This window comes from Oncorhynchus clarkii, chromosome 15 (assembly GCF_045791955.1).
Source record: "Oncorhynchus clarkii lewisi isolate Uvic-CL-2024 chromosome 15, UVic_Ocla_1.0, whole genome shotgun sequence".
NCBI classification, from domain to species: domain Eukaryota; kingdom Metazoa; phylum Chordata; class Actinopteri; order Salmoniformes; family Salmonidae; genus Oncorhynchus; species Oncorhynchus clarkii.
Window position 1 is genome coordinate 39,536,871 of NC_092161.1, and position 14,561 is coordinate 39,551,431.

General features: G+C 46.1%; 1 protein-coding gene across 3 annotated transcripts in view; it reads right to left on the reverse strand.

Annotated features, from left to right (window-relative positions):
• Positions 1 to 14,561, reverse strand: part of LOC139367250 (MAGUK p55 subfamily member 7-like) — a 253,226-nt gene that overhangs the window by 108,712 nt on the left and 129,953 nt on the right. For all 3 annotated transcript variants that reach the window (XM_071105496.1, XM_071105497.1, XM_071105498.1), the window contains 2 exons: positions 11,924 to 12,004; positions 3,564 to 3,695 (listed from right to left, as the gene is read on the reverse strand). In XM_071105496.1, coding sequence (XP_070961597.1) covers positions 3,564 to 3,695; positions 11,924 to 12,004 — 213 coding nt within the window. The remainder of the gene's footprint in view (positions 1 to 3,563; positions 3,696 to 11,923; positions 12,005 to 14,561) is intronic.

The window sequence follows — 14,561 nt, forward strand, 5'->3', positions numbered from 1 at the left end:
ACCAGTAAAGGCATGCTAACTATGAAACAGTCCCCTGAAGATAAAGCCAAAACATGCAAAGAGAGAAAGAGAGACGGGAAATAAATGACCTCAATACTGTACAGTGCTCTTGTTATGATGTCAAGTGTGAGAATTTCAGGCTGATTATGTCAAATTGCAAGTTAAAAGGCACATCCAGGCCTCCTGAGCAGCCCTGCGGTCTAAGGCACTGTGTCGCAGTGCTTGAAGTGTCACTACAGACCCGGGTTCAGTCTTAGGCCGTGACCGGGAGACCCATGAGGTGGCGCACAATTGGCCCAGTGTTGTCTGGGTTAAGGGAGGGTTTGGCGGGGCACCTGCAAGCTGACCTAGGTCGCCAGCTGGACAATGTTTCCTCTGACACGTTGGTGTGACTGGCTTCCGGGTTAAGGGAGCAGTATGTCAAGAAGCAGTGCGGCTTGGCAGGGTCATGTTTAGGAGGACGCATGGCTCTCGACCTTCGTCTCTCCTGAGTCCGTAGGGGAGTTGCAGCGATGGGAAAAGACACATCCAAGTCAATTTGGTGCAGTGCAAGCTGAAGACCCTACACAATTTGGGGCCTTGATTGGCAGAAATGCTAAAATGGCGGTGTTGCTAGAGTACTGCCTTAATGGTTTCACTCCTAATTGTCTGACATAGAGAAAGAGATGAAAGGTACAATCACTGAAGGTGGGATCCTCCTCTTCCCAAACCTTATGTCTGAATGATTGTTTACTGTTATTTAATTTAATTTCAATACAGGTCTATCTGAAAGAAGGAAAAAAATCAGTTGGGGTTGGAGCTACAGTAATGATGATGCCATATAGATATTGTAATATTTGGATTGGATATCTTACAAAGTAAACACAGTTATTTCCTCATTGCAAAGCTATGGGTTATTATAAGTTGTGTTGTGGCGTGCAGACTACAGACAGACTATGGCCACAGTGCTCTCTCCAGTCTACAGTCAGTGAGTGAGTCACCCAGAGTAGTGAACAACAGTGGTCAACCAACCCACACCGTCCACTCACAGCGCTGCTGCTCCAGAGGAGGGAGGGCTACCGTGTGAAGTTCTGGCAGGAGCGTGATTACAGAGAGAGAGAGGAACACTGGGAAATGAAGGCGGTGGCTCTTTGAGACTCAGACCACGGAGTGGGCAGCAGCCCTGAATTGGCTCTCTCATCAGCATAGGTGCTAGGCCCTTCCCTCTCCGCCCGAGTCGCCACCAGCTCGCCGCATGCAAATAGAATCATCACCATCAAACGTTCAGACGTGACATTTCTGGAAGACGGACAGCGGGTAAGTCGGTTGGAGGCTCCATTGGAATGTATTGTTTTGTTTTCAGTTGCAGACAGCTAGCAAACACAGGAATCCTCCTCCTGTACCACTGCCAAGCCTCAATTAGAGCACAATAAGGGTCCTTCAGGCAGTGAGAGGGCAGCCCAAGCATGAGATGAAACCACACTGTGCTGAGGGACGGACGGATAAGCCACAGACTGAATGGTCAATAGGCTTGGACCCCTTGACATTAAATCACTCTATACACGTATAACACATTTTATAACACTTCAGTGTTTCGTCAACATAAAACCCTTTGACACTATTGTACTGCCAAAACAACATCATCACACATTCCAAATTCATGTTTCAGAGTTGACCTCTAAGGATCCAAATACAGTCAGAAGAGAAAAACAAGCTGACATGTAGGAGGCTAGTGAAAAATGCAACCTGACAATTAAACCTGACTGGGGCCTGTGTGTAAATCACATTATGGTTTCTGAGATGTGACCTTACTTACATCAGCCCTAGTAGTAGTAGTAGTGGGCTGGAAAAAACAATAGCAGAGCAAAAACAATAAGGAGCTAGAGAACATTCCAGAGCCAGAGGGACTGACTGAGTGAACTGAAAGCCACTTATTACAGTGACCAGCCGGGGGAACTGGAACATGCAAGGGGAAGGCTAGAATCCAAAATGACTTTAGGTGTGTTCTGTTCCCTGAGGTGTGGTTAGAGGGGAGGGGAGAGGGGAGGTGAGACGGCGGGCAGGCACAGAGCAAAATAAAGGTCTGAGAAAACCTCAATGGAACCTCAAAATAAAGCAAGACCAGCCAAGACAGGACACTACTGTTACTGTAGCACACACACACACACACACCAGATCAAAGAGGGCCGTGGCCTCCACACACAACAAAGGGTGGCACTCTGATGATAGAGCTCTTTGACAGACCGCCAGCCCGGAGGGAGTGGGACAGGAAGAGAACTGCCATGCCAGACAGGACACTGAGGTCAGGACCGTGATGGTGGCGGGGGGGGGGGGGTGAGATTGGTTGAAAGACTGGATGAGAGAGAGAGAGAGAGATGGATGGATGGATGGATGGATGGATGGATGGATGGAAAGAGTGAGTTGGAATACAGGTTGAGAGAGAAAGTCTGAGAAAAAGAGAGGATTCAGAAATAAAGGATGAGTTAAAGAAAGAGAGGATACGGAGAGAAAGCGAATGAGAGAGGATGCAAAGATAGATGGTAGTAGAAAGAAAAAGGGAGAGGGATGGTGGATGAGAGAAAGAGGGATGAGAGCGAAAGAGAGGAGGGGGTGAGAGACCAGACCCACCAGCTGACCACAAAGAGGTGTGGCTGTTTGCCAGCAGAGCTTATGTGCGTGTGTGTGTGTGTGTGTGTGTGTGTATATATATGTGTTGACGTGTCCCCACAAGAATAGTAAATAAACAAAGATTTGACCAACTAGGGACCTCTAGTTCGTCCCCACAAGGTAAAATGCTAATTCTAGGGGGTTTAGGATTATGGTTAGACTTAGTGTTAGAATTCGGTTTAAGGTTAGGAGCTAGGGTTAGGTTAAGGGTTAGGGTTAAGGTTAGGTTTTTGTATTAGGGTAAGAGTACAGGTTAGGGTTAGGTTTAGGGGTTCGGGAAAATAGGATTTTGAATGGGACTGAATTGTGTCCCCACAAGGTTAGCTGTACAAGACTGTGTGTGTGTGTGCGCGCGTGTTTGTCACATGTCGGCATATGTGTGAAGCATGTGTGTATGTGAGAGAGAGAGCAGAGCAGGGCTGACCAGGGGAATGTGTGGTATGTCTCTCAGTGGGGAGAGGAGGAACTGGAGCTGGATGTATAGGATGAGAGTGAGAAAGGGAACCAGCCGATAGGTCTCTGGTCAAAAGTAGTGCACTATGTAGGGAATAGGATGCCATTTGGGACGCAGATCATGCTGCTGCCACTGATGTTGTTGTTGGGGTCAGACATCGCTATATGGATGTGAGCTGGGAGCGTGATGAGAGCACCACAAGGGAGGAAACCAAACAGATACTGTTCATGGGCCAGACTGATTCACAGAACATTACAAAGTTGTCACATCTGGTTCGCCAGACTCCAGGTACAGAGTAGCACCATCTCACATTGAAGAATACAGGGAACATGTTGTTGTTGTTGTCGTTGTTGTGAGGGGGTCTTATGAGAGGCTCCTTGTTCTTGACCAGCCGTATGATCTTCACTGACTCCTCATCATTGTGTGTGTATGTGTGTGTGTGTGTGTTGTGAGGGGGACTTACGAGAGGCTCCTTGTTCTTGACCAGCCGTATGATCTTCACTGACTCCTCGTCATCATCGATGTCATCGGGCAACGGAGGCAGATCGGGGTCATAACTCTTCTGGGCTACCGTGTCATGGACGGACAGAAGACTCTACGGAGGAGAAGAAAAGGGGGATGAAAGAGGAAAGGAAAGTGGGCAGGGGGGGTGAAAGGAGAGTGATAGAGGAGGCAAGTGGAGAGGAAAGAGAGGGGTTCAAATTCACCATTCAAAGCCTAGATCCCTATACAACAGTACAAACTAGAGGGCGACCGATTATGATTTTTCAACGTCGATACCGATTATTGGAGGACCAAAAAAAAAAAGCCGATACCGATTAATCGGCCGATTTTTTTTATTTTTTATTTGTAATAATGACAATTACAACAATACTGAATGAACACTTATTTTACCTTAAAATAATACATCAATAAAATCAATTTAGCCTCAAATAAATAATGAAACATGTTCAATTTGGTTTAAGTAATGCAAAAACAAAGTGTTGGAGAAGAAAGTAAAAGTGCAATATGTGCCATGTAAGGTAAGCTAACGTTTAAGTTCCTTGCTCAGAACATAAGAACATATGAAAGCTGGTGGTTCCTTTTAACATGAGTCTTCAATGTTCCCAGGTAAGAAGTTTTAGGTTGTAGTTATTATAGGACTATTTCCCTCTATACCATTTGTATTTCATTAACCTCTGACTATTGGATGTTCTTATAGGCACTTTAGTATTGCCAGTGTAACAGTATAACTACCGTCCCTCTCCTCGCTCCTCCCTGGGCTCGAACCAGGAACACAACGACAACAGCCACCCTCAAAGCAGCGTTACCCATGCAGAGCAAGGGAAACAACCACTCCAAGGCTCAGAGCAAGTGACGTTTGAAACGCTATTAGCGAGCGCTAACTAGCTAGCCATTTCACTACGGTTACACCAGCCTCATCTCGGGAGTTGATAGGCTTGAAGTCATAAACAGTGCAATGCTTGACGCACAACAAAGAGCTGCTGGCAAAACGCAAAGAAAGTGCTGTTTGAATGAATGTTTACGCGCCTGCTTCTGCCTACCACCGCTCAGTCAGATACTTAGATACTTGTATGCTTGTATGCTCAGTCAGATTATATGCAACGCAGGACACGCTAGATAATATCTAGCAATATCATCAACCATGTGTAGTTAACTAGTGATTATGACTGATTGATTGTTTTTATAAGATAAGTTTAATGCTAGCTAGCAACTTACCTTGGCTTACTGCATTCACGTAACAGGCAGTCTCCTTGTGGAGTGCAACGAGAGAGAGGCAGATCGTTATTGCGTTGGACTAGTTAACTGTAAGGTTGCAAGATTGGATCCCCCGAGCTGACAAGGTGAAAATCTGTCATTCTGCCCCTGAACGAGGCAGTTAACCCACTGTTCCTAGGCCGTCATTGAAAATAAGAATGTGTTCTTAACTGACTTTTCTAGTTAAATAAAGATTAAATAAAGGTGTATAAAAAAAAAAAAACGGCCAAAAGTACAAATTTCCGATAGTTGTGAAAACTTGAAATCGGCCGTTCCGATTAATCGGTCAACCTCTAGTACAAACCCATACTACAAACATGCTGAGGTCCTTTCAACGGCAGAGAGAAACAGTGTCCCATGTGGCTCAGTGGGTAGAGTGTGGTGCTTTCAACACCAGGGTTGTGTGTTTGATACCCACGGGGGACCAGTGTGAAAATGTATGCACCCTGCCTCAAGTACCTGTTGATGGATCTGATTTTGTTAAGGTCCCATTATACTAGCTACAAGTGTTAATTGCTATTAAGGCTGATCGTTGGACTCATAGATCTTCCTGAATAAAAGGAGGTTAACGCCACGCTGAGACGCTATGAATCATGGGGGATGTTGAGGTGGACGGAGAAATGAATTACCCTCCCCTGGTAACGGTTTTTGAATTTCCAGAGAGTGAGTGTGTGTCGGGACGGTCCCATGGGAGCGCTAGCTAGCTGATGTTCAGCGATGAGCAAAGTAATGAAGTTCTCAGCTGCCTCACATATTTCACACTCTCACGAGCAGCAGCAGAGAGGGGGGAAAAACGAGACGACACAGACGAGAATGATCGCATTCATTTTTCAAACAATTTAACAGCTCCGTGTCGTCTCCGAATGCTGCTGGAAACAAACTGTTTTTTCCATGAAATAAAAAACATAGTCTAATCACGTACCAGAAAGAGGAGGATGAGAGAGGAAGGATAGAGAGGAGGAGAGAAGGAGAAGAGCAGTCTGTTTTATGACATGGGAGCATGATGCACTACAGCGTTCCAAGATGTTCCTAAAGAAGACCAGATGAGAGAAGTGGGAGAAGGAGGAGGAAGAAGAAGGAGAGACAACTGGTGTGCTGTGCCCAAAGCTCCACTGGGACTCCACCTGCAGCAGACACACCGCCTTCGTCTAGTCACCCTGAGGCCAACCCTAATGGACACTGGCTTTAACTGTGTAGCACTAACTCTCTTTTGTCATCATGTTTGTTTATGGTTCCTGGGAGCAGTGGAAACACATTTCCTCATGTGAGGACAAATGATGTAATAATAGTAAAGATAACTTATCTTCACACAACTCTAGAACAGTATAATAACAGACACTAGCCAGTATGGCAGGTAACCTAGTGGTTAGAGTGGTTAAAGTATTTGTTCTGCCCCCCTGAACGAGGCAGTTAACCCACTGTTCCTAGGTCGTCATTGAAAATCAGAATTTGTTCTTGACTTGCCTAGTTAAATAAAGGTAAAAGTCATGTTTTTTTAAAGCAGCCTGCACCAGACCGTGCTCCATTCAGAGCTGATTAAAATATTACAGAACAAATATTTTCAGAGGAACGCTCTCTCTCTTTCTCGATTTGCTGAGGCCAAATCTCCTTTTCCGTTTTTCTTTGTTTCTTCTCCTCTCCTCTTTTTAGGAGGTTAGAGAAAACGTTTAATGTGGTGTTGTATCGGGTTTCCAGAGTTTTCCGAAAACAACACCGCCGACGAAACACTGCTGCCCTGTGCCGATGTGACTCCGGAGAGAGGAGTTTTCACTCCGAGGATAGACAGACGGACGGACGGACACACGCAGTGTCCCCCACCTCCCTGGTGAGGTGTCGCTGTCACTCATAACACCTGATCTGGTTCGTCAACAACACCAAGGCCTGTTACTATGCTTCTATAACTTCCTTAACCCAACCCAGCTCACCTCAGGCCTCACAGCTCTCCCCTCCTACCCTCCCCTTCTCACAGCCTTGTGTCTATGTGTGTGAGTGTGTGTGTGCGCGCACGCGTGTGTTTTGCTCCTACCTCTACACCCCTATTAGTCTTGCGTTACCATACTCCCAGTTCTCTAACATTAGGAAGCCTGGAGACCACAGTTAGTTCCTGATATCCATCACAACTAATATCCTGAACACTGAGTATCCTCTCATCAATGCCCACCACTTCCTCCATCAGGGCCTAGTTGACACTCATTCCAGCAGCCCTCCTTTCCCCTTACAGCTCGTAACAGCCTGGCCGGTAATGCCTTGTAAAAACTCCCCATCACAACCACAGACTAGCAACAACAGCACCAGGCTAATAGGTAGCACATGGCAGAGGCAGGGCAGACCCCTTGCTTGTGGTGGCTGCTGACACACTTGCACACACACACCAGACGCACAAACGCACACAAGCACAAGCACAAGCACACACACACACACACACACACACACACACACACACACACACACACACACACACACACACACACACACACACACACACACACACACACACACACACACACACACACACACACACACACACACACACACACACTGGCTGCCACCGTATGGAAGCATTCCTCTGGGTCAACGACAGGGAGCAGGTCCTGTTATGACTCAAAGCCAGTGTTCTGTGTGTGTCTCCCAATTTAATGTAGAGCTGATATCCTTGTTGGAACTGAACCATTCAGCTGTAGCAGGAGTTGGGCCGCCGATATAGATTGGGTTAGGGAGAGACCGAGGCTGTTTCACAAATGGCACCCTATTCCCTATATAGTGCACTACTTTTGACCAGAGCCCAGTACTACACTATATAGGGAATAGGGTGCCATTTGGGATTCATCCCGGCATCACGGGCTGGGTTGGGTTGGGTTCGGCTGGGTCCACCCTGTTTTTAGGACCCGTACGTTGAGAGCAGTGTTTGTGTTCATTATACATAATAGGGATCCTATAAAAACAGATCACTGAGCCTGTCCAAACAAACCTCCTATGGATTCCTGGCATCTAGCACTCATTAAGCTGGGCTTGTCATTCTCAGAGTCATTTTTCAACCTGCAGGCAGACAGTGCAAGACTGGCACTTTACTGACTGTTCCAGAGCCCCGCTGTGCTCCGTTCTACTGCGTTCACTTATTTTGCATTCCAAATAGCACCATATTCCCCACATAGTGCACTGATTTTGACAAGAGCCCATAGGGTGCCCATAGTAGTGTACTTTATAAGGAGTAGGGTGCCAATTGAGACACAGCCTTCTACTTCTGAGAGTCCCAGCCCAGCGATGCGGTAGGCAGAGACACCCCGACCCACTGCCAGCGAACACCCGAAACCCTTCCCCCCACCCCAATAGAACAGAACACACAGTTCCCCCCATCGGAAACAGACGGCCGTCAAAATTAGCACTTTCATCATTGTCAATATTAGTGTTTCTGAGGCGGCTAATATGGGCAGGAGTTGTTTTCTCATGTGTGAAGAATCATAAAAGGGAGAAAAGAGGGGGAGGTGTGTGTGTGTGTGTGTGTGTGTGTGTGTGTGTGTGTGTGTGTGTGTGTGTGTGTGTGTGTGTGTGTGTGTGTGTGTGTGTGTGTGTGTGTGTGTGTGTGTGTGTGTGTGTGTGTGCACGTGTGCCTGTGTGTGTGCGTGAATGCGTGAATGCGTGAGAGGGTTGGTGCTTTAAAAAAGTTGTGATTTATGTCCCACCCCAGGAATGGATCATTTTATAATGGAGAGTGATACTGTTACTATCGCACAGAGACACCATTCAGAGCCCAGGCATCTGCTTGTGTTTTACACACAGACTCTGCGATTTACATGGAGCTGGGTAGGTATCGGGTGCCACGGCAGAACGGTCAGATCCCTATCCAGCCATCAGGAGAGAGAGAGTGAGGGAGAGGGGGGGGCTTAAAACCCACAGAGAACCATCCGTTGCAACCACTCAGAAGAGACAGCTTCCAAACCTCAGCAAGTGAGTGTGTTACAGTCAAAGTGTTCCCCCTGACACCATTCCCCAGCGCTGAGCTGGGCTAGCTTCTGCTGAGGTTAATCTATCGTGACCGAGTGCTTCTGCTGCTTGGAGCTAGAAGACTGTCGGTGTGACGGTTTACCCAGGGAACAGTAAAACTATCAGAGAAGCCGGGTAGCAGGCCCAAACCATACAGGCAACAGCCAGCCAGAGAGGAGGGAGGGGAAAATGGGTATGTGGGGGGAGTGTGTGTGAGTGCGTGTGTATACGCTAGGGCAGTTGTGAACATTTCAACCTGTCGCCCCTTCAGGCCAGCAGAGGAGTGGCCCCTACCTAGCAGGCCCAGCGGCAGAGGCAGTGTTTGTAAGTGTATGTGTGTAATGCTTTGACCGCTCTCTCTCCCATCTCTCCATCCTTCACCCTATAGGGCCCGACGAGTTTGGCCCAGGAGAGAAACCCCTTGTGATGGATCGACGTTGGCCCTGCCAATAACCTGTGTCAAAATACAATAATTGGAGGCGTGCTGCGAGACGCTCTGTGGCACACCAGTGTCTTGAACTAGCCATCGGGGTGAAGGGTTGTAGGGATACGTGGGCACCTCCCTTTGGAGTTGATGGATACGAAGGAGAGGCTGTATCCCAAATGACACCATATTCCCTATATACAGTGCCTTCGAAAAGTATTCAGACTCCTTTACTTTTTCCACATTTTGTTAGGTTACAACCTTATTCTAAAACTGAATAAATATTTTTTCCCCTCATCAATCTACACACAATACCCAATATACATATATATTTTTAAATTTGCCAAAAATAATCAAATAAAATAAACTGAAAAATCACATTTACATAAGTATTCAGATCATTTGCTCAGTACTTTGTTGAAGCACCTTTGGCAGCCTCGAGTCTTCTTGGGTATGACGCTACAATATTGGCACACCTGTATTTGGGGAGTTTCTCCCATTCTTCTCTGCATATCCCCCCAAGCTCTGTTAGGTTGGATGGGGAGCGTTGCTGCACAGCTATTTTCAGGTCTCTCCAGAGATGTTTGATTGGGTTCAAGTCCATGCTCTGGCTGGGCCACTCAAGGACATTCAGAGACTTGTCCTGAAGCCACTCCTGCATTGTTTCTCATGGTCTGAGAGTCTTTTGGCGCCTTTTGGCAAACTTCAAGCCGGCTGTCATGTGCCTTTGACTGAGGAGTGGCTTCCGTCTAGCCAGTCTACCATATCAAAGCAAATCAAAGTGTATTTGTCACGTGCGCCGAACACAACAGTGAAATGCTTACTTACAGGCTCTAACCAATAATGTGAAAAAAAGGTATGTGTGTGTGTGTGTGTGTGTGGGGGGGTAAGTAAAGAAATAAAACAACAGTAAAAATACATTTTAAAATAACAGTAGCAAGGCTATTTACAGACACCTGTTAGTCAGGCTTTTTGAGGTAGTATGTACATGTAGGTATGGTTAAAGTGACTGTGCATATGTGATGAACAGAGAGGGGTTGGCGGGTGGTGGGACACAATGCAGATTGTTAGCCCGGTTAGCCAATGTGCGGGAGCACTGGTTGAGGTAGTATGTACATGAATGTATAGTTAAAGTGATTATGCGTATAAGATAAACAGGGAGTAGCAGCAGTGTAAAAGAGGGGTTGGGGGGGGCACACAAAAGTCTGATTGGTGGAATGCTGCAGAGATGATTGTCCTTCTGGAAGGTTCTCCCATCTCCACAGAGGAACTCTAGACCTCTGTCAGAGTGACCATCGGGTTCTTGGTCACCTCCCTGACCAAGGCCCTTCTCCGCCGATGGCTCAGTTGGGCCGGGAGGCCAGGTCTAGGAATAGTCTTGGTGGTTCCAAACTTCTTCCATTTAAGAATGATGGAGGCCACTGTGTTCTTGGGGTCCTTCAATGCTGCAGAAATGTTTTGGTACCCTTCCCCAGATCTGTGCCTCGGCACAATCCTGTCTCGGAGCTCTACGGATAAATCCTTCGACCTCATGGCTTGGTTTTTGCTCTGACATGCATTGTCAACTGTGGGACCTTACATAGACAGGTGTGTGCCTTTCCAAAGCATGTACAATCAATTAATTTTAACACAGGTGTACTCCAATCAAGTTGTAGAAACATCTCGAGGATGATCAATGGAAACAATGGATGAACAGGATGGACCTGGATGGACCTGTTGAGTCTCTTAGCAAAGGGTCTGAATACTTATGTAAATAAGGTATGTATGTGTTTTTTATACATTTAAATACATTTTTAAAAACCTGTTTTCGTTTTGTCATTATGGGGTATTGTATGTAGATAGAGAAATGTTTATATTTAATCAATTTTGGAATAAGACTAATGTAACAAAATGTGGAAAAAGTCAAGGGGTCTGAATACTTTCCGAAGGCACTGTAGTCTTGGGCCATAAGTAGTGCACTATATAGGGAATAGGGTGCCATTTGAGTTACAGACCGCAGTGATGATGGATTCACACACATGATGGATTCCCCTTATCTCCATTTGTTTCCTGTGAGGGGGTCCATCTGACTACATTCATCTTGTAACCATTGTCTTTCTGCCCTACTGTACACAGCGTTCTGTCTGTCTGACTGAGACGGCTGGACTGATTCAGCAATCCAAACCTCCCTATCTCCATCACACAAACACACACTCAACCATTGAGATTTAGATTTATGTCTAACAAGAGAGAGAGAAGGCAGCCAGAGAATTGTTAAAAGGAGAGAGAGAGAAAGAAGCTTTAAAAAGTTTCAAGAAGTGCTACATCCGTTTGTGTGACATCATATCTGTCTGGCTGACCTGTGGATGAACAGCGGATTGATGTATCACAGAGGACACAGAACTTACGGCTGCATCCCAAATGAAAGAGACTATAGTAAAACTAGGAGATGATGTCATTGTTGGAGGGCGGGAGATGGAATAATGAAATAATGCACTAATACAAGATTGACTGAGTACTATGTAGAAAGATGGAATAAATAGGGAGTGTGTAAGGGAAGGAGGAAAAGAGGCTATGTTCTGTGGTGAGCTGATAAGTGAGGTATAGAGAGAGAGAGCAAGAGAGAGCGCACAAGAGAGAGTGAGACAGAGAGAGTTGGTGTGTGAGTGTGTGTCTGTTACCTTGACATGGGGTTTAGCCAGTAGTTTTAGCAGCTCTCTGATTCCTCCACTGCCACCTTTAACCTGCAGTTCCTCAGACAGCTGAGAGATAGCAATATAGAGAGGGAGAAAGAGAGAGAGAGAGAGAGAGAGAGAGAGAGAGAGAGAGAGAGAGAGAGAGAGAGAGAGAGAGAGAGAGAGACAGAGAGAGAGAGAGACAGAGAGAGACAGAGAGAGAGACAGAGAGAGAGAGAGAGAGAGAGACAGAGAGAGAAAAATAACGAGAGAGAGAGAGAGGGAGAAAAAGAGAGAGAGAGAGAGAGAGAGAGAGAGAGAGAGAGAGAGAGAGAGAGAGAGAGACAGAGAGAGAGAGAGAGAAAGAACGAGAGAGAGAGAGTGTTAGCATTAATATAGTCAACTCAGACATTCATACAGCTGACTAACAGGGCCAGGTTAACACACACACAAACAAAAAGAGGCCCCAGCCATGATCTAGAGACAGGGATTGTCTGTCCAATGTATGCTGAGGGACACCAGGCAGCACCTTAATTCTCTCAACTCCAGCCATAGCCAGGGGCCCAGGCCCAGGCACAGACCTAGATAACACCTCCCTCTGCAACTGGATCCTGAACTTCTTGACGTGTTCTAAGTAACAAGAACATTTCCCAGGACATAGACATTTCTGATATTCGCAGAAAGCTTAAATTCTTGTTAATCTAAGTGCACTGTCTAGTTTACAGTAGCTTTTACAGTGAAAGAATACCATGCTATTTTTGAGGAGAGTGCACAGTTTTGAACATGAAAAGTTATTAATAAACAAATTAGTCACATTTGGGCAGTCTTGATACAAAATTTTGAACAGAAATACAATGTTTCATTGGATCAGTGTAAGACATTGCACATACACTGCTGCCATCTAGATGCCAAAATCTAAATTGCAACTGGGCTGGAATAATACATTATGGCCTTTCAAAGACAACGGAACAAACAAAAGTCAACAAAAATTGATTTTTTTTCCTTTGTATTATCTTTTACCAGATCTAATGTGTTATATTCAACTACATTCAACTACAACTTCCTTTCACAGTTCCACAACATTCAAAGTGTTTCCTTTCAAATGGTACCAAGAATATGCATGTCCTTGCTTCAGGGCCTGAGCTAGGCAGTTAGATTTGGGTATATCATTTTAGGCGAAAATGTTTTTAAAAAGGGTCCGATCCTTAATGCAGTTTTAATTAAGAAAAATAAGTGTTAAGCAAAAAATAGATCACAAAAAAAAATTTAAAATTAAAGAGCAGCAGTAACTTAACAATAGCAAGGCTATTACCAGGGGTTACCAGTACAGAGTCAATGTGTGGGGGCACCCACATTGGTACCCACATTAGTCAAGGTAAATGAGGTATGTATATGTAGGTAGAGTTAAAGTCACTATGCATAGATAATAAACAAAGAGCAGCAGCAGCGTTAAAAAGAGGGGGTTGGTGCAAATAGTCTGGGTAGCCATTTGATTAGCTGTTCAGGAGTCTTATGGCTTGAGGGTAGAAGCTGTTAAGAAGTCTTTTGGACCTAGACTTGGCGCTCCGGTACCGCTTGTCATGCATAGAGAACTGTCTATGACTAGGATGGCTGGACTCTCTGACAATTTTTAGGGCCTGGATGGCAGGAAGCTTGGCCCCAGTGATGTACTGGGCCGTACGCACTACCCTCTGTAGTACCTTGCGGTTGGAGGCCGAGCATTTGTCATACCAGGCAGTGAGGCAACCAGTCAGGATGCTCTCAATGGTGCAGCTGTAGAAATCTTTGAGGATCTGAGGACCCATGCCAAATATTTTCAGTCTCCTGAGGGTGAATAGGCTTTGTTGTGCCCTCTTCACGACTGTCTTGGTGTGTTTGTACCATGATAGTTTGTTGGTGATGTGGACACCAAGGAACTTGAATGAGAATGGGGGCGTGCTCGGTCCTCTTTTTCCTGTAGTCCACAATCATCTTCTTTGTCTTGATCACCTTGAGGGAGAGGTTGTTGTCCTGGCACCACACGGCCAGGTCTCTGACCTCCTTCCTATAGGCTGTCTCATCGTTGTTGGTGATCAGGCCTACCACTGTTGTGTTATCAGCAAACTTAATGATGGTGTTGGATTTGTGCCTGGCCATGCAGTCATGAGTGAACAGGGAGTTCAGGAGGGGACTGAGCACGCACCCCTGAGGGGCCTCTGTGTTGAGGATCAGTGTGGCGGATGTGTTGTTACCTACCCTTACCACCTGGGGGCGGCCCGTCAGGAAGTACAGTTGCAGAGGGAGGTGTTTAGTCCCAGGGACCTTAGCTTAGTGATGAGAAAAATCACAAGAGCTCTGAGAATCCTCCCACTGGAAGGGGCGAGAGGAGGTGTGTGTGAGAGGACGAGGGGAGGAGGGGCGAGAGGAAGAGTGAAGGAAAGAGGACAAAAACACACACAGACACACCCTGCCCCACCTGTAAGTTGACTGGATGTGTGTGCATGCGTTTCTCGGTTCACATTAATGGGGGTCTCAAGTCCTCACAGTAATGGGGGTCTCAAACCTCCCCGCTAATGATCAAAAGAGACGTTAAATTCTACAACTACCTAATGGGAAGCGTTTCCCAAACCTTCCATAATAAAGCCATCACCTACCTGGAGAAGAG